The 25,045-nt window shown below is 34.9% G+C and overlaps 1 protein-coding gene across 1 annotated transcript in view; it reads left to right on the top strand.

The window, feature by feature from the left end:
* Nucleotides 1–25,045, top strand: part of LOC111713288 (uncharacterized) — a gene marked incomplete at its 3' end in the record, with an annotated part of 34,429 nt that overhangs the window by 2,198 nt on the left and 7,186 nt on the right. Inside the window, exons 4-33 of the mRNA XM_023488124.1 lie at nucleotides 1,414–1,484; nucleotides 4,212–4,299; nucleotides 4,782–4,856; nucleotides 5,616–5,679; nucleotides 6,153–6,277; nucleotides 6,635–6,756; nucleotides 7,812–7,946; nucleotides 9,211–9,345; nucleotides 9,968–10,042; nucleotides 10,276–10,387; nucleotides 11,039–11,252; nucleotides 11,588–11,769; nucleotides 12,399–12,497; nucleotides 13,241–13,428; nucleotides 14,259–14,360; nucleotides 14,647–14,724; nucleotides 15,329–15,417; nucleotides 16,189–16,321; nucleotides 18,241–18,428; nucleotides 18,723–18,946; nucleotides 19,527–19,601; nucleotides 20,295–20,382; nucleotides 20,784–20,872; nucleotides 21,312–21,432; nucleotides 21,942–22,032; nucleotides 22,126–22,320; nucleotides 22,515–22,611; nucleotides 23,248–23,823; nucleotides 24,123–24,256; nucleotides 24,502–24,639. Coding sequence (XP_023343892.1) covers nucleotides 1,414–1,484; nucleotides 4,212–4,299; nucleotides 4,782–4,856; nucleotides 5,616–5,679; nucleotides 6,153–6,277; nucleotides 6,635–6,756; nucleotides 7,812–7,946; nucleotides 9,211–9,345; nucleotides 9,968–10,042; nucleotides 10,276–10,387; nucleotides 11,039–11,252; nucleotides 11,588–11,769; nucleotides 12,399–12,497; nucleotides 13,241–13,428; nucleotides 14,259–14,360; nucleotides 14,647–14,724; nucleotides 15,329–15,417; nucleotides 16,189–16,321; nucleotides 18,241–18,428; nucleotides 18,723–18,946; nucleotides 19,527–19,601; nucleotides 20,295–20,382; nucleotides 20,784–20,872; nucleotides 21,312–21,432; nucleotides 21,942–22,032; nucleotides 22,126–22,320; nucleotides 22,515–22,611; nucleotides 23,248–23,823; nucleotides 24,123–24,256; nucleotides 24,502–24,639 — 4,103 coding nt within the window. The remainder of the gene's footprint in view (nucleotides 1–1,413; nucleotides 1,485–4,211; nucleotides 4,300–4,781; nucleotides 4,857–5,615; nucleotides 5,680–6,152; nucleotides 6,278–6,634; nucleotides 6,757–7,811; nucleotides 7,947–9,210; nucleotides 9,346–9,967; nucleotides 10,043–10,275; nucleotides 10,388–11,038; nucleotides 11,253–11,587; nucleotides 11,770–12,398; nucleotides 12,498–13,240; nucleotides 13,429–14,258; nucleotides 14,361–14,646; nucleotides 14,725–15,328; nucleotides 15,418–16,188; nucleotides 16,322–18,240; nucleotides 18,429–18,722; nucleotides 18,947–19,526; nucleotides 19,602–20,294; nucleotides 20,383–20,783; nucleotides 20,873–21,311; nucleotides 21,433–21,941; nucleotides 22,033–22,125; nucleotides 22,321–22,514; nucleotides 22,612–23,247; nucleotides 23,824–24,122; nucleotides 24,257–24,501; nucleotides 24,640–25,045) is intronic.

Here is a 25,045-nt window from a genome sequence, read left to right as displayed (position 1 = left end):
AGAGTTAATCAACAACCAAGTTACCCAACAACCAAGTTACCCAACAACCAAGTTACCCAACAACCAAGTTACCCAACAACCAAGTTACCCAACAACCAAGTCACCCAACAACCAAGTTACCCAACAACCAAGTTGCACAACAACCAAGTTACACAACAACCAAGTTGCACAACAACCAAGTTACCCAACAACCAAGTTACACAACAACCAAGTTACCCAACAACCAAGTTACCCAACAACCAAGTTGCACAACAACCAAGTTACCCAACAACCAAGTTACACAACAACCAAGTTACCCAACAACCAAGTTACCCAACAACCAAGTTACCCAACATCCAAGTTACACAACAACCAAGTTACCCAACATCCAAGTTACACAACAACTAAGTTACCCAACAACCAAGTTACCCAACAACCAAGTTACCCAACATCCAAGTAAACTCAACAGCAAAGTTGCCCAATTTTGGTTATTCAACAACCAAAGTTATTTAACAACTAAGTTATCCAACAACCATGTTACCCAGCAACCAAGTTACTCAACAACAAAGTTATTCAATAAGTGACTAGGTTACTCAATAAGTAACTATTTTACTCAACAGCCAAGTTACCCAACAACTAAGTTTTTAACAACTAAGTTACCAACAACCATGTTACTCAACAATTAAATTAAAGTTTTTAATTAACACGTTGCTCAGCAATTGATTTTTTTAACAACCATGTTACTTAAAAGATAAATCTCTTGAAATTAAAGATAGCAATAATTACAGTTATAATAGAAATAATAATAATAAATACAGTTATAATACAAATAATAATAATAATTACAATTATAATACAAATAATAATGATAATTACAATCATAATGCAAATAATAATGATAATTACAATCATAATACAAATAATAATAATAATTACAATCATAATACAAATAATAATGAACCTATTCTTAAAACTCAAAATTAAAAGGCTAAATAATAATAATAATTACAATCATAATACAAATAATGATAATTACAATCATAATACAAATAATAATGATAATTACAATCATAATACAAATAATAATGATAATTACAATCATAATGCAAATAATAATGATAATTTCAATTATACATACAGTCGTAACCAGAAAGACTCGGAATTAATTGACAGTAAATCAGATGACTTTACATATATATATCTCTGGTAACTTTAAACGCACAATAAAGGCAGATTACTCTTTGGAATTGGCATGACTAGAGCTATTTTGTTATTATCGCTTCATTAATCATATTTTTAATATTAGATTGGAAAGACTTCTGATTAATTATAAACTAATTCGTGTCTTCCTGATAATGACTGTAATACAAATAATAATAACAATTAATTACAATAAATATTAAAAAAGTTACCAAGTATTTATGTTTATTTCAGGAGTTGCAAGATCTTGGAAGATGGGAGGAGGGTTTTCAAGTAATAAACTGTCAATTGGGGGGAACCACCAGGTAGTAAAAAAAATTATGCACCCCCCCCCCCTCAAATCCCCCCCTCTCTAAGATGTGCTTTATGTATTGTGTTATTACAATCACGAACTTGTTTTTATTGATTGCTTTTTGATCACCTTCCTTAAAGTTATCCATCAATTTATTTGGTAAAATCAAGAAATATTTAGTTTTTACCAGAGGTGCGAATTAAAAAGCTTGAATAAATTTTAATCCGATTTTTTCCGAGTTAATGATTGGATCATCTCCGAATCAGGGACCTAGGCCAGCTTAGATCCGGTCTTAAAATTGAATCTGACTCATAAACTCCTTGCTCTGAACTCGCAAATTTTTCTATTTTCTAAACAATAAGCCAATTCTAAAATGTCTAGTATGTACAAAGAAAGTACAAATTTAAAAAATCATGAAAAATCATTAATTTAAGTATTGTTTGTGTTACATTAAATTTCACAAAATAAGGTCTAATTAACGCGTAATTACTGGTACAATATGTGACCGCGTAACCACACATTAGAATGAAGAATAAAAAACTTCGTTTGGCTGCAGGAAATAAATTCAAACCTTTTTCATTCTTGAATTTTTTACTTGTCTCAAATTGGTGCTTAAAACCCCGCCCTGGCATCCACCTCTGAAACCAGGAAAAGTATTGATAAACAAATAACAGCTGTTTTTAGTTTTCCGTAATATGATATGTTTAGCTTGCACAAGAGTTTACTCTTCAAGATCAGACACGTGTTGAAAAATCCTTGAAATATGGGGGGGGGAGTGGGCATATGTTAAAGGGAGTGTTCGCGAAAAATGAAAGGGGGTATAGGCTTAATGCGATAAAAAAGCGCTTTTGATCGCTACTAATCTTACTTCTATCTGTTGCGTCTATAAGGAGAAAATTGATAAAGGCGTCTCATACCGAAGAGCGTAGCGCTCATACAAATTGAGGAAGTTGGAACATACGACTTAGACCGTAAAAAAATCAAATTAATATCAAACAAATCATTCAGATATTACAACCTATAGTCATCGATTATCTTTCGCCACATTTATATATAGTTGATTTTTCATAATATGTTTTAATTGTTATGATCTGAGAGTTACTTATAAAAACGTTTATTCCTGTTTCGAGGATTTTTGGTAATGAAGACGACATTTTCATATTTTCCAGGAATGTTCGAAAACAAGTTGTAAGCTAAATATTATTTAAAAAAACAAAATCAAAACTAATATGAAATATCAAATATATACAAATGTGGCGAAAGATAATCGATGACTATAGGTTGTAATATCTGAATCTTTTGTTTGATATTAATTTGATTTTTTTACGGTCTAAGTCGTACGTTCCAACTTCCTCAATTTGTATGGGCGCTACGCTCTTCGGTATGAGACGCCTTTATCAATTTTCTCCTTATAGACGCAACAGATAGATGTAAGATTAGTAGCGATCAAAAGCGCTTTTTTATCGCATTAAGCCTATACCCCCTTTCATTTTTCGCGAACACTCCCTTTAAGGGTTCAGTTTTGGGAAATTTTTATTTATTGTAATCCGTCGTTACTGCGTTTTCTCAAGTGGCTAGACGAGGTTTAAACCGGATTTACAACAGTACCATCTAACACCAATCATTAGTTAAACTACGGAAATGGAAATGTTGAAAAATGATAAATTCGGTCAATTTCCTCCACTCGTCGAGCCCGCAAGGTTCCAGGCGTGTAGTGGAGGGGGGGCGGTACCCCTTTTCCCCCTAGACATGCACCCCTAGGCCCCCCCCCTAGAGCCAGAGGCAGGCTCTAATTTATTAAACAGTAAACTTACATATATATATTCAGATTTTTTACTTTTCTTATCAATCGACAATGTCACAATTTGTCCATTTTATGATTATTTCTCAAATTCTTTCTTGTACCTTAATCTTATTTACGTGGGGTTTCATTTAAAATGATTAGTAATTATGGACAAATGACTAATAGTCAGACTTCAGGTAGATTAATATGGATTTTAGACATTATTTTTTCTTAATAACGGTTTTTTAGATGGGTGCACAAAATTTTTTTTTCGGCACGTCAAAAGTGCACCCCTTTAGACTAAACCTCCACTACGCGCCTGACTATGATTGTCCGAATCAGAACGAACCTTGGTTCTGATTCGGACAATCATGGAGATTAATTTCCCTCTATTTACAGAGTTTTATGTTCGTTTCACAATGTTAACTTTTAAACCGTTGTCTGCGGCAACATTAATCTCTCTGAAAATTGAATTATAGTTCTCTTAAAATTAAATTATAGTTCTCTTAAAATTAAATTATAGTTCTCTTAAAATTAAATTATAGTTCTCTTAAAATTAAATTATAGTTCTCTTAAAATTAAATTATAGTTCTCTTAAAATTAAATTATAATTCTCTTAAAATTGAATTATAGTTCTCTTAAAATTAAATTATAATTCTCTTAAAATTAAATTATAGTTCTCTTAAAATTAAATTATAGTTCTCTTAAAATTAAATTATAATTTTCTTAAAATTGAATTATAGTTCTCTTAAAAAATGACTTGTGAATTTATGCAGAAATAGCGACCGTTGGGAATCAGATTTCCCGCTCTATAAATAGAAGATTAGTTGACATTAAGTGAACTGCCCCTTTACTGGTTCTTTATATTACAGGTTCGGAATAAGATTTGCCGCTCTATAAATGGAAGATTAGTTAACATTAAGTGAACTGTCCCTTTACTGATTCTTTATATTATAGGTCAACCTTCCTGATGGTGTTCTCCCCGGACAGAACTCTCATGGCCTCCACACATGGGGACCATAATATATACGTCACGGAGACAAAGGTATCTTCTCTTTTTTAGAAGTTTAGTTTTCATTTGAACTTAATGAGGTTTTTATCGGAATCCCCGTCTGAATGATGGCTTTTATTTAAAAATTAATTTGATTCAATGATAACGATACTATAAACATTCACAGTATATTGGGAGTAAACAAAATTATTTTTTAGAGTGCAGTGCTTAGAATCCAATTCATTTAATTTTAATGCGGATCCGGATCCGTCCTGAAAAAATTGGATCTGGATCCATAATTTTATGCTGAAACTTGATAAACCATACAAAGATAAGATTTTTTTTGATAATCTCTTTCAAATTTGGGTTTTGAAAGCAATTACTTTTTTCAGATTTTTTTATTTTATTTGCCCCCTTGGATCCGGATCCGTGGATCCGCATATTTTTGCGGATTCTGATCTAGATCCAGGAAAACAAAAATTTCCGGAATAAACGGATCCGCATCTTAGGTCCCTGTTTAAACCTTACTTTTGTAGTCTGGTCGATGTGTGCAGACTCTGAAAGGGCATCCCCGGACCCCCTGGTGCATTGAGTTCCATCCAGCCCACAAGGTTATAACATTTTAAAGAGTGCCAGCAACAAATGGTATCCTCTGGATCCTGTTAAAGGGATTGCCAATGTAAGTTCAACTGACCACCTAACTGAATAGTTTCTGAGCAACAATGATAAAGAACCCGTCGTTTTTATAGATCTTCAGTCCATTTTATTTCTTCTCTGCCAGATGAATCCGAAAGTAATTTTTATAGAATCACAAAGCCACAAATGCAAAACTATCATTCTTCAGAAAGAAAAACTAGAATATCTTCCGTCACTTTTGCTTGGACAACTTTGGTATAAAATGTACCGTGGTAACAATTGAAATGGAAAGCCGGTGCACTTTAAATCACATTAACAGTCCCTTTAAAGAGAATTTTATGGAATTCTGCTATTTTCTTGCACATCTAGAGGGTCACATTAAAGTACGAGCACAGGATTACTATCAAATATTAAGACTGGACAACATTATCGTTTTAACGTTTTTTTTTTTCGAATTATTAGCCGGACCCACGAAAAGCTATTTTTTTTTTTTTAGAGAAGCCCAAATATAAATTTAAGTTGTCATATATAAAAAGTTTCAGGTAGTCTCTAGCTTTTAATAATCTTGTTGAATCAGGAAGTTTTTTTTAATAATCTCTAATTAGATTACACTTAATTTGTTTTAGCAGGGTTTGGTCAACATTTTTCCCCTTTTATCCAAAACCGGATCCGGAAAGCCAATATTTTGCGGATCCGGATCCTAAGAACTGTCTTAACCGTTTGTTTTAATTCAGGGTATAATAGCTAGCGGTTGTCTGGGAGGTCAAGTTCGAGTTTGGGATTTGTACGGAGGTTCAGGTGTGTTTTCTATTAGTTTTATTATTCAATTATTGATCTTAAAATTTAATTATTATTATTGTCGATGTCAGGATGCGTGGAACGATTAAATGTTGTAAGCTTTAAATGATTAATTTTTTCTCAACCAGAATATATGCACAGATAAGTTTTCCTGTTGATAGAGTCGTATCGGGGTACGTGTAACTGTCTTTGTTATATTTTAAATCATGGAAAATGGGCTCTAAGGGAGTAGTCCTCATCTTTGTTATATTTTAAAGCATGGAAAATGGACTCCAAGGAAGTGGTGGTAACCTCCATGAGCCTCGCGAAACTACGTCTGAACCGCTGAATTTTCCGCATGATATGCAAGCCCTTAGAGACTTAATTTCTTCACACTTTTAAGGCTTTAACACTTTTATGCTGTTTTCATCTTATTTAAATGGCTTAAAATACTGGAAAATTTTACTTGTTTGATATATTTAACCACGTTTCAGAGGTTTGGTGTACAGAGGGGGTTGTTGCAAGTTTAACATTTCATCCCGTGGAAAAATTTCTTGTGATTGCAACCTTCAATGAACTCCATTTCTGGGATTGGGAGAAACCCGAGCCTACTTTTAAGGTTTGTAATTCGGAATTTGACTAATATCATTTTAAAGTTTTGAATTTATAATATCTAGAGAGTGGAAGGGCGACATTGGTACTGGCAACTTTCATAGAATATTGATTTATAATATATTTAAACCTTATCCGTTGTCGTTTAGCATTGATGTTTTATTATTTTGAATTTAAAAGTTAATATTTTAAGCATGAAAAAAGACACAATTAAAGTAATATTATAAATATATTAATTATGTTAATATAAATAAGACAACTTCATTTTGATGAGATAAGAACTGATGGGGGGGGGGGAGGCCGAAGGGGTGACTTTTAAATATTTAAAGTAGATTAAAGGAGTAGATTAAAACCGTGTGTTTAGATCTCGACGTTGAACGAGAAGGAAAAAGTGAGGTTTGTGAAGTTTGACCGGCTCGGCCACCAGCTCATCACTGGGATAGCAAATCTTACAAATACAAACCTTTTCAGACAGGGACCTCACAGGTATGCTGCCATATTTAATAAAGGGAGTTTTAGCATAATTTAAAGTTGGCAATGCTAGACTCACAACGGTACCCGTGAAACTTTTATCTGATTAATAGTGTGGAAGAAATTGTCGTAGGTTTAGGATTAAAAGTGTCTAACTGGGATAATTCACATATATTTTCCTGTAAAGGAAAAATGGGGTATAGGCTGAAACCTAAGCATTTTAGAAGTTGATCGTGAGCCATAGTAAAATAAATACGTCCGTATCACGTGACCAGAACGCCCACTAATGGCAGTGCAGTATACTGGTCACGTGATACAGACAGTCACGTGATAATGCTACTCATGGGTCTCGATCAACTCCTAAAATGCTTAGGTTTCAGCCTATACCCCTATTTCATTTTTCCTTAACAGTCCCTTTAAGGATACAAATCTAAAACACCCTTAACCTTGACCACAGACCATCCCCTTATATCAAGGGAAAAGTAAATGTAAGGGTAAGTGTTGAAAAAGAGAATTTCTTTCAGAGGTTTTAATGGTCTTAGCTTTATTTCGGGAAAAAAATTAATTTTGAGTAAAATGTATCAAATTTAACATATAACTCAAAATGTTTTCCCCTTTTACCTGCCGTTTTAAAATTCATGAATATTGATCATTAATCATCCACTCCCTGGATCCGGATCCGCAATAATATGTCAATGGATCGAAATGGTAAAATATCATCTCAAACATCAGGAAATAAACTTTTTCCCAGATAATATCATTGAAACAGTTTTGACAATACCTCAATTCTTTAAGGACTGAAGAGGATATAAAATATATCGAAATTAATTTCCAAACCCGAGTTTTTTTACCTGTGAGAGTAAAACTTTTTTTTTGCGAGTTTGGACAATTTACATCATTAAATAGACATTTAATGATAAATCAAATTTCTACATAATAATTAGCAAAAAAAAAGAAAATATTGGAAATTCGTTATTGGTATAGTATTAAGCAAAATTTTGAACCGGATTCATATTTTTACAGAACGGTTCGGCATCAAACTAAATTAGATTCTAAACCATGTATCCTAGGGTTGCTGGTTCCGGAGATACACCTGGAGAAGAAGGAGTAGATGGTCGAGGTGATGGACAAGGAGAACCAGATATTCCAGATAGAGTTCCTCTCAACATGTCCAGCCAACGGTTATACTCAGTTGTCATGGAGAGGTAAAACCCATTGCCTCTTAAAGGGAGTGTTCGCGAAAAATGAAAGGGGGTATAGGCTTAATGCGATAAAAAAGCGCTTTTGATCGCTGTCGTATGTTCCAACTTCCTCAATTTGTATGGGCGCTACGCTCTTCGGTATGAGACGTCTTTATCAATTTTCTCCTTATAGACGCAACAGATAGAAGTAAGATTAGTGGCGATTAAAAGCGCTTTTTTATCGCATTAAGCCTATACCCCTTTTTATTTTTCGCGAACACTCCCTTTAATCAGGGGTGTACAAATTCTTGAAAAATCATTCCATTCGTCTTGAAAATCATTTTCCCCCAGAAGTTAGTGTTGAGCGATCAAACTACTGGCAGTAAACCTCAAAATATTTAGATACTCCTTATAGTATCACACCTTTTAAAGCTGTGTCTAAGTTGATCGGAACTTCCTATAAGCCTCACAAACTCTCGACTATCCTATCAGATCTTCACCTCGAGTAAATCAGAGCTCTGGTTACTGGATACACGGTTCAATCTAAAAAGTTTGACCGTATAATTCTTTATTTAATACAAGACAAATATATACAGATCAGTTTTCCAATGAATATATGAATCGAAAACAGTTTGCATAAACAAGAGACATTTAAGAATCCTTGCATAATCATAAATTAAATAAATATAAAAGCCCTGTAATTTTACTAGACTTAAAACATCTCAACGTTTACAAATGACATTATTCTCTTTCTCTAGTTAAACCATGAAAATACATAAATCAAAAAAAATACCTCACGACATCATATCAAATATCATCGTTTAACTGACTAGAAATGAATAGGGAAAATATGGTTTCTTAAAATATGTATACAGTTTATAACCGGTTCTGTTGCTGTGGAACGAACTCAACTAGACTCCGTCCGTCGGGACTTCACAGATTTACTCCAGGGTATTCAGGGATGTAGGAGTTCAGAATGTGACGAGAACGTCGCGTAACAGTTAGCTACATGGGTTTAATGGGACTTCAATGGACTATAATTTTGATTTCAACTCACTCAACTTTATAAACCTTAAATCTAATCTACAATGAAGAAATAATCCTCGTTTTCCAATTAATTTTTAATGGAACTAGAGAAAAAAAAACAAATTGATAAAAAATGGTATAATATACAATATTGTTAAGTTGGGTCCAAATATGGTTTTTAATTGATGTTTTCTATGTGATCCTGGATAAAAAATGATCCTATTTATGCGATTTTAGTGTCTAATAACTAATTACTATCTAGGTATGAGAGGTTAATGCATCGATATATCCGAGAGCGGGAACTAGATCCGCCGGATTTAGTTCCGGCAGCTGAGCCGGAGGAACCGGAAGAAAATCCGCCACTAAACTTGTCACCGGCGGAACTAATGATGCCAAGGTATTTAAATTGTAGACATAGATTAAAGCGATCTTCTATTTATAGATTTATAGCTTTAAACTTTTGTCCGAAACATCATGACGAATTGATATTCCTCTTTGCCATTGAAATTTTGAATGGATACGTTTCGGCGGCTAGGTGCGTCGACCCCTACTTCATTGAATGATGGGTTGTCCTTTAATAATAATAATGATGATTTGAAATTGGAGATTCCATTAATAAATAACATGCTACTGAGACAATGCTGGAAATTTTCAGAATTCAACATATTTTATGATAGAAAAAAATGATATCTTCATCAATGTTTCTTACAGGTCTTAAGGGTATCATTGTAAATTTCGAGAAGGAAAAAATACTTAGCTTTGGATAATTTAAAAAATTCATATTTAAAAGACAAACGGTGAAATTCATGTTAACAACAAATTTTAAACCTAACTCATTTTTTAGATGAGAATCATTTCCCTTAGGTACTCGATGTCGTTAACCTATGTATTTAACAACTCATCTTTTTATCCCAAACTAAGGTTTATTCTGTACAAATGAAATTATAAAATAAAACTAGTTGTTTCAACCTATCAGTGTTTAATTTGTGATTAAAATGAATAACAATTTTCTGGTTCAGTTACAGACGGTACTCCCTACTCCTGGACAATGAGAACCTTGATGTACCAAGGAGACAGTTTCAAGACCAACCAAGGTTTACCACATTCTTAATTATTTCAGGCTTAAAACATGGCCGATTTACGATATTTAAAAAAAATCTTCATTTTGAGTGATTTGAGTGCTTCAATGGCGCCGCAGGGAAATAAAAAAATATTTTTTAAAGTTTAAGATAAAAGGACCCACCAAGAAGAGGTAAATTCTCAAATTCAGGAAAGGAATGTCTTTTCTGGAAAATATATACCCCTTGAGTTGATTTTTTATGTGCAGGGTCCGTGGTGGTCCTGTCGGTCGAGCACATCGTGCAACTACACGAGGACGGGACGGTCTCCCTCGAGTTCGACTTCGTCGAGTTCCAACATTCAGAGAACCGGAATTTGAGGTGAAAACATAACTCCTAGCCACTCACTTTATAATTATCATACTAGCTTGAGAACCCAGCGTTGCCCGGGGAACTCATAGTTACTCCGGCAGTTTACTCGCGCTTGGTCGTAAATTACGATTTTAGCTATTATTCCCTGGAAAAGTTGACCCACTCAATTTAGAAACTCAAAACCAAGCTCAGAACATTTTGTGGTTCTCCCGAGTTCCCCAATTAAAAAGGTCGGCCAAAGGGCTTCATGAGTTGTTATCGGACATCATAACAAACAAATAGAGATAACTGCCTTAGTTTATATTTAATATTAAGCAGACTGTGTGTTACCTACATCCTAGCCGGCCAAACCGGAACACTTAGAAAGTTGTAAAAAATATTCAAATGCTTTATTTCTATGCCTGGGTATATAACATAGAAGAACGGTAAATCCCTTATATTGACTGTTTCGGCGCATTTTTTTGGCAGTATGATGGACTATTATTCAGATGCTACAAAGCGCTGGACACAGCAAGCCAAATTGTAACACTAAGAGAGTTGAAACAAAAATGAAAACGATAAATTATGAGGGATATTCCATCTACAAGCATTGGTTCTTTACAGCGCAATTCAAGTTTTACTTTTCAAAAAGGGAAAAGAAAAAAATTGTTTATTGTTTAGCCTCCGCCAACAACAAATGAGTCGAGAGAAAGCTTTCGCCGTGAGTTGAGGCGGCGGATGTTGGAGGCGCGTAGAGCCCGACGGAACGCCGACTATGCCAGATTGGTTCTTCAAGCTGCTGACGCTAGGAGAGAAGGGAGCCATGCCAACAGCAGCAGCTTCCAGCACAGCAGCAGTTCAGAGTTTATTCCTGTTCAAGATACACCTAGTTCAGGTAGTGTTTGTGATTAATCCGAGNGGGTTATCTGGAAAGAAGAAGATTTTAGTTTTCTGAATAGTAGATTTTCGAAATCTTACCCTTAATTCTTTCCCTGGTAATATTCGACAATTTTAAAAATCAATTTTGTATATTTGTAGTCAAATCTTATATAAACTATAAAGCTCTAAGAATTCTCACTTTACCCAAAAATTTAAAATTTTCCCCAATAAGGCGTTTACAGGTTAAATTAAGAAGTGGGGTAAATAATTAAAGAGGTTATGAGGGGGGGGGCGGGGTGGTGTCAAAAAAATATATGTCCATGATATACAATAATAATGTTGAATGTTTAGAGAGTAGTATGGGTCGCCCTAGTAGAATACTTGATATAGTCGGACCCCCGGAGCAGACGAGTGATATTGTATCCTCCAATCCTGGATTTAATATCTCACACAACCCTGTATTCTCCCTAGCTAGCACTGCTCCTGGAGCAACCTCCCAACCCACACCTAGTTTATCAGACATTGGAGAACAGGTTTTAACACATATTTTCTCTTTCAATTGTTTATCAAACTTTTACACAAAAACGTCAGATTTTAAGTGATTATGAATTTGATCTATTTTCCAAAGTGATAAAGTTCCAAGGGCATTTTTTAAAAATGTTTATAATTCTCAAAATGTCAAACCCACTTCACTTGGATATGATCCAACCTATAAAAACCTTTAGAAATCTCACCTTTATTAGTCTGATTATGGTGTAAATGATGAGTAGAGAAATGTTTTAATTAATTAAAAATATTTATTAAATAAATTATGATAGATTTACTATTGAAATCCTCTCTTTAATGAGTTAAACGCTCGATTCACAATGGCACCTTTAAACCCTCATCTCAGTAACACTAACAATAAGGATAATATCGTCGTTTTTATATGTAGAAAAATACTAACTTGGTCCATTTCCGTCGTTTTCTCTGCTACTTAAATCATCAAATTACTTATGAGAGAAACCTCAATTAAAATAATAAATTTTCAAAAAGAAAAACTGGGAAATCTTTCAAAAATTTTGCTTACGTAAAGGTGAATCAGACATATAATGGAAGGTGACCTGAGATTACGTGAACAGTTCCTGTATGGGAATTGAATGATATATTTTGCTTGGTTCAGGATATGGGAAGGAGTAGAGCTAATGAAAGGATGAGACGAATTCTCCACTTGTCCCGTACTGGGGTAACTATTCATCCTAGACAACAGCATACTAATCAGGTCAGGGAATTAGATTTTTAACACGCTTACAGTGGTATACAGAGTGTCTCGTATCAAATTAGATTATCTGCAAGCTTTAACGCTAAAATACGGACATGATACTCAAAAAACTAAGTATTTTCTGCATGTAATTTTCATATTTTCTTTTTTTAAATGATCTATTTTTTAAATTTTCTTTTTAGTCCCGGAAATCGTAATTTAGAGATATATACTATCCAATATGATAATGGATACCCTGTAAATGATTTAAAGAAATCAAAAACTTACTAATAGAAGAAGAAAAGGGATGACAAAGTGGAAACAAATGGAGGAGAACATAGGGAAGAAATTGGGAAGGGGAAGGAAAAGTGGAAAGAAAATGGGAAAAGAAAATGAGAGAAAAATGAAAAATGAAAAAAAGAAATGAAAATGTAAAAGGAAAATGAGAAACGAAAATGAGAAAGGAAAATGGGAAAGGAAAATGAGAAAGGAAAATGGGAAAGGAAAATGAGAAAGGAAAATGGGAAAAGAAATAAGATAGGAAAATGGGAAAGGAAAATGGGGAAAAATGAGGAAAGTGAAGGGTGGAAAAGTATGAAAATGAATCGAATATTGTCATATTATCTGTAAATTGTCGAAAAAAATGTTTGTTAATAATTTGTTATATTAAATTATATTCCTTTTTTAAACAAAATATGCATTTCTGATGGAAGTGAATTTCATCTTTTGATAAAAATTAAAATACTCAATTCAATTTTTTTTAGGATTCATCCGAAGGCGTAGATCAAGTTGAAATGGAAGACCGGGATGAGTTGGAGGCAAATGAAAGGTTGGGCGAGGGAACGGCGGATGTTATTGGTGCGGCGAATGTTCTGGTGGATGAGGCAGGAGATGTACGGATGTCGCATGAGGTCCAAAGAGTAACAATATCCTTGGGAGATAATCATGACAGGTTAGACCTAATTTGACACTGTAGGGTATTCGCACAAAAACATCAAACTCTTAAAGGCGGCCAGTCCGCCCTCAAAGTTTTATAAAAGATTTAAAAGATTCCATTTTTTTCGTAATATTGATCATTTTAGAAAGTATTAAATATTTCCTTAATTTATAATTATTGATAATTATTTTTTGAAATGCACATCATGTACAAGGACAACAAATGTTAAACAGGATTAAATTGTAATTTTTTTTTTCGTTAACCCGTCGTACAAACTTTATGATGGCTAATATAGGTATTAAAGTCAGAGATACTGTTGAAATCAAAATCAAAATGTAAGATCCTGGAAATTAAAGTTAAAATGTCAAATTATTAAAGTTATAAGCTGAAGGGGCTTGTTCTGAGATATGGGATGGGTCAATCTACTGAAAATTCCAGAGATTATTTCAATTTTCAAGGATAAACGAGGATGGGATGATTTAAGCTACAAATACATTCCAGAAGAAATTATGCACCAACAAATTTATCGAAATGTATTATTTATACAAGAAATATGGAAAGAAAAACCAAGCAAAGTATGTATACCGAATACCGGAGGTAGGGGGGATAAGAGTAAAGTATTAGGACCGCTAAAGAACTGGTTTAGATAAATTATCAACTGTTTCTGGTAAATAAACCCGGTCTTCCTACTCTGAAAGTGCACAGGGTTTCCTCTACCAATTTTTGTTATCTTTTTGCTAAAACTTGTTAATATTTGTCCTAACACGTCACAGTCAAATGTGGTGAAATAATATTCTTTTCCCTAAGTAGGAACAAACATAGACATAGAAATATTATTTTTCCAGGGTTGAGAATAACAATAGTTCCATGGAAACAGAAGTAAATCCCAACAGTTCAGATCCAACAGATATTCAGGAAACCACAAGATCTTCCCAAGGAGACACCATGTAAGCAAAATTAAACACTAAATATAACTTCTATTATGGAAAAATTATGTTCTCAATGATGATACCTGATAAAATGATTTATTCAGGTGTGTATACTTTCCTGAAAAATCACCCGTCCCCTTTTTGAAATAATTTTCCCCTCATATGGTTAAGGATTTGTTCGCTTATGAGCAAATATAAAACTTTAGGCACTTTACTGTCGTTGTTTTAGAAAACAGAATGTTCAATTGAATGGTTTCTAGAATAAAGAAGGTAAAAAATAAAAAAATGACATTTATGTGTTCAGGTTGATCAATAATAGATACAGTGCACAGGAACAGGAATCAACAAGAATAATACAGGATATACCTTCCATGGAAGACAGGTAAAAAGGAAATGACGGAAATCAATATTTTCTTCAAAAATCGTCTAAAAAATGAAACTTATGGGCTAGAAGGCGTCCCCTTTTTTTGGAACGTTTTCCACCCGTTCCCATTGTTGTCCCTTGCTTTCCCCTTTTCCTCCTTAAGCCGTCACTGTTTTTTATATATCCGATAATAATGCATGAACTCCTTGACTAATTTGCTTAAATTTTGATTTGGAAACTTGGGAGAACTACTGGAATTTAACTGTGTTAAAAATTCTCAATTGAGAGGCTTGATTTTCTAAGGGACATTTTAGACTTTCAGAGAAAGTTGGGTTCCCAGGTTAATCTATATATATATATATAAAGTTGTAATATCATAACACAGGAACCCCTCTAGACCGATTGATTTTCTTCAAATTTTGATAGGGGAACTTGGGAGACCCACTAGAATGTTCATAGCTTTGTTTTGAGACCTTCTAAGTTGAGTGGGTCGACTATAATAGCGAGAATTTAGTTTCCTGGTAAAATCTTCCAACTGCGGGGAACGGTGCGAGTAACTTTGAGTAATCTGTGGGTTCTCAAACTAGTGTTAAATAATGCTGATAAGTTTTATTTGTTCTAGGTTTGGTTTGGCGCCTAGAGAGGAGGGTCGGGATAGTTCTGTAGAACAGTTTGGTCCTAGTTCTCGTAGGATTGATATTCCTATTGCAGGTAAATGGCAGTGGCCAAATTATCCAGCTAAATTCAAAATTTACCAAATTCTTAGATTCCAAAATTCTTGGGAAGATCCCAAATGTATGGTTATTTGGGAAATTCTTTTTATATTAAAATTATACCCTCCTCGGATGCTGATAGGAGTTATGGAATCTATAGAATTTCATTTCTATCATGGATTGGTTAGAAATATTAATTGTAATGATTACACAAGATTTTGCTCTTAACTTTACATGGAGTTCATGGTTTATATATTTATTAAAAACTTAACAAAATTTAAAAATGTACATCCCCATTCCAGTGCTTTTGTCTGTTTGTATATCTGTCACCATGAAATTATATATTTATTCTTTTATTTAACACGATTAAAAGAGCTATTTTAATAAGATTTGTTAAACAAATTTATTAAAATATTGGATATAGATTTCACATAAATACAAAACAGCATTGCATTTCAGTTTTTGTCCATTTATAGGTGTAAAGTCTATGATAACTTCAACAACCCTTTCAAGGTTACCGTTCAGAATCCAACAGTCAAAATCAAAGACAGCTCCTTGTATTAATATAGTGCTCTAATAAGGTCGTGTGTTATAACCTGTTTTTTTAAAAATAAGTAATAACAATAGATAAGGTCCAGGCTGAAAACCCAATGTTCATGAAGGCCTTGAAACCCCATTCTGAAACTGTTTGCAAATTCCTGCATTTTTATTTGATTTGATTTAAACAACTATAAAAGCGGGCTTTAAAGTTATTAAGATTGATTTATAGATATGAGTCCTCCTGTGTCATTGCCCCCGGTCAACCTTCTCACCCCCACACAGATAGTAGAGAGGTTAGAGGCTAGGAGAGAGTGGAGGTTGGAGGCTAGAAGAGAAAACGCGAGGACAGCTGAAATTCTCAGGTAAAAGGGTTGAGGACGGTTTGATGAAAAATTGGACAAAATGGTTAATTGATTGTGTGGTAAATAAACGGATGGATGAATTAATTGCTTGATGATATGATTTATGAATGAATTGATTGGTTCATTGAATGATTTGTGGATGAATTAATCGTTTCATTGATGATTTATTGATGAATCAGTTTGCAGTTGTGCCTAGGTCGGCATGCTGACCAGACCTACTAGACTGCTCTCAGCACTTTGTATATGTGGGCGCTATGAAAGGCTTTACACATTAGAGGGAGGGAAGGCCAAGTCCCATGAACCCCATGCTTGATTAGTTAACTTCCTATCTTACTGAAACAGTATTTACGGCACGGGGTACTAAGTCAAGAATAAAGAAGAAAAATAAAAAGAAGGAAATGTAACAAAGAGCCAAGATGTCTAATGATAATCCGGCTTTACTTTACACCCACTCTACTTAGCGATCGGAGCCTTTTCTGGAAGAGCCCTGTGTAAAATCTATTTAAGGCGATTTACAGCCTATTTAAAGAGAATATAAGACAGCAAATTGTAAGCATGAAAGACAATATTAAATATGTATTTCAATGGGTTCAATCTAAAAATATCTAAAGTTAGTTTATGTTACAGAGAATATAGTTACTAAGATTGAAAGATAAATGTATAAATAAGTTAATAAGAAACGTACTTTTACTGCACTATCTCTTGGTTTAATTGAGGATGGATACAAATCTCATCTTTGGATATCGGACTCTGGACTCTCGCCTCTAGACACTCGACACTGGACTCACGCCTCTGGACTCGGGACTTGGTGTAGACTCTTTGTACTACTGTCATCTGGACTCTGGACACTGGACTCGGGACTCTGGACTTTGAACTCTCGACACGGGTCTCTCTGGGATATTTAACCCATCTCCAGTGATGGTTAGCTCCATACTGATCAAACTACTTGCGTACACTAAGATAGTAATGTACACAAGAGTACTGTACAGTTAATGTGTCACTACACATGTACCGGATACAGCTGGTAAGAAAGCTAAAGGGGGGGGGGGCAATCTGTAGATTTAATATTTGTAAGATTAACAAGTTATCTTCAGATTACACCAACCACAGGTTTTACACCCTGTTCCGCAGCTGATTAAAAGACACACTCCCCGTGTTTTAAAGCAATGGGACAGCATGCTTAGCGGGTTATTTCTTCTTTAAAAAATCTGTCCACGTGGGAATACACGATGGTATATCTCTTACCTGTTACCCCTACACCCCCATCCTTATCCTCCTACCTCCTAAAATCCAACCTTATTCTACTTCACGAGCAGATATAGAAACTGCTTTCTGTGGAATCTTAATCAAAACTTTCTGTGATTGGTATCATGGGTGTTCCTTTCTTAGGGGTACATCTAAATCACCTCTAACCTACCCAAATGCAGTTAGGGCTAGGAGGTTTTTAAAATTTCTTTACATGTAACTCAATGCAGCTGACAAAAGCAAGTTCTCATTACAACAATGTCAGCAATAAACCGTCCTGCATAACTCCATTCGTGGTTTTAGGGTTGCCTTGATAAATAATTTANCTAATAGAACGCAGCAAACAAGGGCAGCCAGGAAACAAGAAAATTGGAAAATGATTAACTGCGTACTGCATTAAATACATGTATCAATAAATTTGTTTTATATAAAATCTGGAAAAAAATTGAAGTAAAAATTGATAAATCAGTTTGATTGATAGATGGAATGATTGATTTTAAAAGTGATTCATTGAGTGATTGATTAATTAATTTAAGTTAAAAGATTTTGTTATCATTAAATTGATGAACCCGTTGATTGGCTGTTGGCTGTTTGATTGATTAATTGACTAGTTTGATTATTTTACTAATTATTTTTTAGATTATGTTATTGAAAACCTTTTTTATTTCATTTAGATCTCCACTCCTTCACTGGGACTCCGGTAGGACTAACCTGCTCTACAATGAAAACTCAAGAACTGAAAGGTCTAATTCTCAAGAAGGAGGGAGAGCAACTGGTCAGGAGGGAGGGAGGGCAACCTCACAGGAGTCTCAAAGATCGAGCAGATATCCTGGGATAGGATCGGATGGTATCAGATCTCCAGGTACCAGTTGCAGTAGTACACACATTTATCGGCACCTACCCCTAAAAGGCTCAGCAACATGAGAATAAGTCAAGTGGAACACCACTTTTGCCAGTTTTTTATAGAAACCACCATTTATACCCCCTACAGAACTAAAAACGCCATTGTTCTTAAATAATTGAATCAGATTTTATAAGAGCTTCTTAACAGTTTAATACATAATTTCTATCATTACTGTTTATACATTTAGAATCCGAACCTATGTCTTCTCAATATAGATTATATTATTTTATTAAAGCCAATTTTCATGTTTAGGATATGGACTTGAGACAGGGAGATCACCTACAGCTGGATCAGAAGCTGGACGTTCCCCAGGTCGATCTATCGATCAGAGCAGATCGCCGGGACGATCTCCAGGAAGGAGTTTTGATCTAGATATCCTGGGTATGAGGGGTAGGGTTAGCCGAGGTCGACGATCAACTGCTGATGCTCCTTCCTCCTCAATCCTATCAGACCGTTTGTCTGGGATGCAGGCAGAGGTAAAATGAATACAAATGTTTATTTTTTAGTTTTGGTTTACCTGAACGTCCAAACCGATTGGGCCAAATTTTTAATCCCTTTACATCTCGTTGTTTTCTAATTGGTGATAATCCCTTTACATCTCGTTGTTTACTAGATTGGTGATAATCCCTTTACATCTCGTTGTTTTCTAGATTGGTGATAATCCATTCACATCTCGTTGTTTTCTAGATTGGTGATAATATCTTCACTCTCGCTGTTTTCTAGATCGGTGATAATCCCTTCACATCTTGTTGTTTTCTAGATTGGTGATAATCCCTTTACATCTTGTTGTTTTCTAGATTGGTGATAATCCCTTTACATCTTGTTATTTTCTAGATTGGTGATAATCCCTTTACATCTTGTTATTTTCTAGATTGGTGATAATCCCTTCACATCTTGTTATTTTCTAGATTGGAGATAATCCCTTTACATCTTGTTGTTTTATAGATTGGTGATAATCCCTTTACATCTTGTTGTTTTATAGATTGGTGATAATCCCTTTACATCTCGTTGTTTTTTAGATTGGTGATAATCCCTTTAAATCTCGCTGTTTTCTAGATTGGTGATAATCCCTTTACATCTCGTCCTCCCAGCTCCGCCAGTGAGATAGAAATTGAACTAACATCAACACAGGTCAAACTTTTTTCTTGGTTTATTTGAACGATGCTATGAAAAGAGACCTAAAGAGGAACTATTCATTAAAAAATAGCGAATAGTTTCAGCTCCCCGAGAGGTTTTTTAGATTTAAATCGACTCTCCATTATAACTAAACTTCTAACCCCCATTCAATTTCACCCTCCCAGCATAACTTTACTTTACCTTAAGATCTAATACAAGTTTAGGACATAAAAACCATAGTTCAGTTTCCTCCAGGTTGGATGAGTGGTTACTATGTAAAACAAACAGAAAATAGTGGAAATTTTTTTATTTCAAAATATTGATACACATTTCTAATTTGATACAAGTGCAGAATAAAGCTGTCGGAATGTAAATTTGGACACTCAAACGGAGGCAAGATTTCAGTCTTTGAAACAAATTCAAAACTTGACTTGTGGCCAATTCGATTAGTAATCTTAAACTTGCTTATGTTTGTATAAAAAAATTGTTCCAAACAATTTTTAGAAATATGTCAGCTATAATAACAAAAATCAACAAAATCCATAGCAAGATTTTGAAAAAAGAAGAATAAAGGGAGACTAGTTCACACCATTTTTTTGTTACTGTATTATTTTTCGTTCGTGTAAATTACTTTTTTGGGTCATTTGAATTCGTGTACGTTGAATGTTTTCGATAGGTATTTTAATTCATCTTTTTTTATTGCTGTAGAATTCCACAGTTTCTTCTCCCAATGCCCGCCCCCTGACTGCCCGAGGCCGATATTCTGTAGATGTTGATCTAGGTATCCTTGATACAGGTAAACCCACTCATTGTATCTGTACTGTACTGTACTGTACTGTACTGTACTGTACTGTACTGTACTGTACTGTACTGTACTGTACTGTACTGTACTGTACTGTACTGAGCTGCCTTGACTCGCTCACAATCGTAAAACCAAATAAGATCGGTTTTAGCAAACACAGTCTTGCTTAAGCTCGATTCTTAGCTTGTGTAATTTTAAATCATAATTTGAGTTATCTACGTGTATCACAAGTTATAAAACCACAAATCTACCTTGATTCAATAGTGTCATCTTGAGGTGGAAATGTGGTCAGTAGGACGTCCCTAATTATTTGTATTATTTGTAAGTTCTTAACCTGGGCATCAATCGATTCTAAAGCCGGGGTTTAATCAGGGTTAACCTTTATTATATTGTAGGACGTAGTTCAGTTGATACTCAGGGTAGACACTCCGCTGATTCTGCTTACAGAAGATCCTTCTCTATTTCAAGTGATATTGGAGCACAGGTGAAAACCAGTAACACTGTGTATCAGAGGCGCAACTGGGATATTTTGAAAGATAGAGGGGTGGATAAGATTTTATTTTTATTTGGTGGGATACTAGAAAGTATTGCATGATAAAAATCATAGAACTGCGCATTCTTTTGTTAAAATCAGGTAACTTTAGTTGTTTTTTATTTTCTTGTCAGGGTTTTCCCCGTCCTAACAATAATTATTGTTGTGAAGTGAAGGGTTGGGATGTGACTTAAACCCTTGAAGAAACTACCTGGAAAGTGGGTCATTGCGCACTTGCGTTGCATACTATTTACCACTAAGACTCAAAGAGGGGGGGGGAGTCAAGAATTTACCATAATTTGGATGATGGTCTGGGGAATTAGTGAAGAAGAGAAGGATTGGTGTTTGTAAGCATAAGGTTGAAGTAGATTTTATTCTTCTGTTTGTTTAGGGAGACCCTCCTCCACACCCTCCTACTCCAGCTGATGTTATTGCGGTGGAGACAGGAGATGATGATTTTGCTAGTGATTCAAGTTCCAGTAGACCTGGCTCCAGGCTTAACAGTAGTTCAGGTAGATATTGCTAATGATTTAAGTTTCAGTAGACCTGGCTCCAGGCTTAACAGTAGTTCAGGTAGATATTGCTAATGATTCAAGTTTCATTAGACCTGACTCCAGGCTTAACAGAAGTTCAGGTAGATATTGCTAACGATTCAATTTCCAGGTTTATAGTAGTTCAGGTAGAAATAGCTAGTGATTCAAGTTCCAGGCTCAATAGTAGTTCAGGCAGATATGTTAGTTATTCAAATACTAGTAGACCTGGCTCCAGGCATAATATTAGTTTAGGTAGTCATTGTTTCTGAAGCGAGATTCCGTAAGTTGCATTTATAGAAAAACGTTGGAAATACTAGATTAAAAAAACAAGGATATCTCATACACTCTTGATCATAAAAAAACGTTGAGAGCACCATTGTGAACCGGATATACCATTATTTATATGTAGGGTCACTATAATTTACATTCTTAAGCTTTAATATTATTAGATATATCGTTGGACTGTTATTATTAAATTTTTGTATTAGATCGACCGGAAAGCCGACAAAACCTGGATTCTCGACGACCACGTCTCTCGATGTACACATTTCCCTCACATGACTCTAGAAACAGGAGAAGGTAAGACATGACGTGAGGGTTTGACAATTTTGAACAACTTTTTTAAATGCTAAATCCAGTTTTCATATTTCAAATTTTTAACTAATTACTTAGGAATACTCTGGCGAGGTTAATAGAAGAGGAGAATGCTTATGCCCTGACAGAAAACAGGCGTTCCTCTACAGCCACGCCCCTACCCACCTATCCTCCTCTACCTACCTATCCAGATACCTTGAGTAGGGAGAGAGCAACCTCGGCTACATCTGCTCTAGCTTCCCCTCTTCCTCCATACACAGGGCGTAGTCCGAGGTATGAGATTTTAAACTCATGAGCCAGGTTTATTTAAAATATACAACCTGTAGTTGGCCGCAACCTTTCTGGAAAAATAGAGAAGTTTTTGAAATACATTGGTGCTGGTACTAAACCGTGTTAACGGTCTTAGTCTCCTAAAACTGGGATGGCCTTCAAATCACATATTATTGATTGATTGATTTACTATCTAGGGGAGATTCAGACTCCACGGATGCTCCAGAGTTAGATTTTAGAGATATCCCAGGTTTACCAATCAATCTTACAGAGCGTAACCAGCAATTCATTCAGGAATAAATTTGGTCACACAATTATTTTTCTCAAGTTTAGACTTGTTTCTGGTAAGCCGTAAAAACTTATATGTTAAGCCCCCCCCCCCCACAGTTAAGTATTTATCTTATATTTTTAGGAGGTCATGGGTGGGTGACAGGTTTTTGTCACAATACTCTTCTTAAAATACATTTGTCTTGTTTTTCATGGCAAAATGGGAAAAAATGAATATATTCTGATTCCCGTTCATATATTTATCCTTGACTGGATCCTAGAAATCCCCCATATATACACTTTATAGAGGTCATTGTGTATATAGGATATGTAAAGATTGTAAAATAACATACTTTATATTTTTTTTTAACATAAAATCACAACGGATTGAGGATAATTTAGATATCAAATATTCTATCAACCATTATTAAAAGATCGGGGGGCGTGCGCGCCAAGTATTTGTTTGGTCTCAAAGTTGTGTCGGAAATTACCAGTATTCTGTCGGATTTCAGAACTTCAACTCAACAACATCTTTGAAACGTCTCCTAAAAAAATTGCTTAACTGACCAAGCCTTATTTGACTTAAATAAAATGTTTATGGTGTAAACTCCATATTGCTATTGATTTCCCAAATAGTATTCATCAACCAAATTTCACCATCAGGACGAGATATTTCAGAGAGAAATTTCTACAACGGAACCTAGTAATCCTCCAAACCTACTCCAAGACTCCCTGACCAGAACTATACCCTGGGAGAATATAACTGACGAAATATCCCCAGAAGTTATCACAGATCCTAGTTCTACTTTACTAGCTGATCCTGTAGTTGCAGAGGACATGTCTACTGTTGGTAGTTCTACAATATCAGTAGACAGACCGGATACTGATCCTCTAGCCTTAGATTCGGAGGAGGAGGATTTAATACAACCAAGGCTTGAAGTACGGGACACGTCAAATACTAGTTTACTCACCGATCCTGTCGTCAATCCTCAAGATGGTAATAATACTACTGCTCAAGTAACAAGGGATAGTAATGGAACTAGTGCCGAGAGTAGAGAAGCTTCGCGTCGGCATAATCTTGATGTTTCTTTGCTCGCTCGCCATATTGAGCACATGCAGCGGATTTGCCGCGCTAGTTTAGAGGATTTACCACAGTCCAGACAAAGACGACAGGTTATCCGACTTCAAGGGATTCGAAGAATGCTGGAGGATTTGCACAGACAAATCAGAAATTTACAGGTTTGTTATTTCTTCAATAGAATATAAGATTTTTTTTTAAAAATTTTAGAGGTCCTGTTTTCTAAATACGGTTCGTGAATCCATGCTTCAAATATATATCTTCTTACTCTTGTTATAAGCCCAATCACTATTTTTCTTCAAAAAGGACGGGTGGGAGATTCTGTTTCAGCAGTTCTATTCAGTTTTTTCAGCTTTTAAGAGTAAACTGAAAAAAAAACCATTAAATTGTGCATATTTTAAAACTAAACTGTTTATTTTAGTTAGTAACTAATCTGAAATTTATTTGATAAACTATTCAGTCCACCGTACAGGGTGCAGTTGGAGCAGCATCTTCTCCTGAATCCGGAGCAGAAGCAGCAGCAGCAGCAGGAGCAGCACCTATTCCTGCAGCTTCTACATCTAGACGGTCAGAGTTCACCTCAGTCAGAACTAGGTAAACTGCCAAGATAAAAAAGAGATATTTCTCAGAATAAAGTAAAAAATATTAAATTTTTACTCTCCGTAATTCATGATGAGGGTTAAACTAATTAAAAACAGCCTTTTAAATTTAAATTGTTTAATTATGGATTTAATTTTTCGTTTTCAATTTAACAACGGGAATTACTCTTGTCAAAGATTTTAGAAATTTTGTTCATCAAATTTCTCGATTTTTTTAAAATAAGCTATTTTTCCTTTTAGGAGAAGATCTGGTCAGCTGACGAATCGGAATCAGGGTGTACTAGCAAACCGGTCTAGGTTGACCCGCGCTCAGAGCGCTCTCTTCTCCAGGCTTCATGCTACAGTCAGAGCAATGGAACTCAGTCCAGACTTGTCAAGGTTTAAACTTTAATTCAACTTATAATTGAATGGCACTTCTCTGTCTCATTAAGAGTTGAATTTTATAACTATTTTAAGATGTTCGTTTTTATGGAGATACAAACGTTAGTTGTGACAAATGAACTTTCGTATTTTTGCAAACTGCACACTGCGAATCGTCAATTAAAAGCCTTAATGCGAAGTGCAATCTCTTATTTAATTCCTGATTTTGTAAATTTACTGGATTGGAGTGTGGTATAGTACGTCCCTACAAGTCTGATTTGATTTGATAACTTAAATAACAACAAATGTCATTTCTTGAATATTTAACAAGTTCACTAAGTCGACTTTCAGGAGTGTATATGTTTTTAAGTCGTGGATTTGGGGAAAAATATGATTAAAAAAATGGTGGAGGGTGGGGGGCGGG

This window comes from Eurytemora carolleeae, unplaced genomic scaffold (genome assembly GCF_000591075.1).
Source record: "Eurytemora carolleeae unplaced genomic scaffold, Eaff_2.0 scaffold363, whole genome shotgun sequence".
In the NCBI taxonomy this organism is placed as follows: domain Eukaryota; kingdom Metazoa; phylum Arthropoda; class Copepoda; order Calanoida; family Temoridae; genus Eurytemora; species Eurytemora carolleeae.
This window is presented reverse-complemented; position numbering and strand designations above follow the sequence as displayed.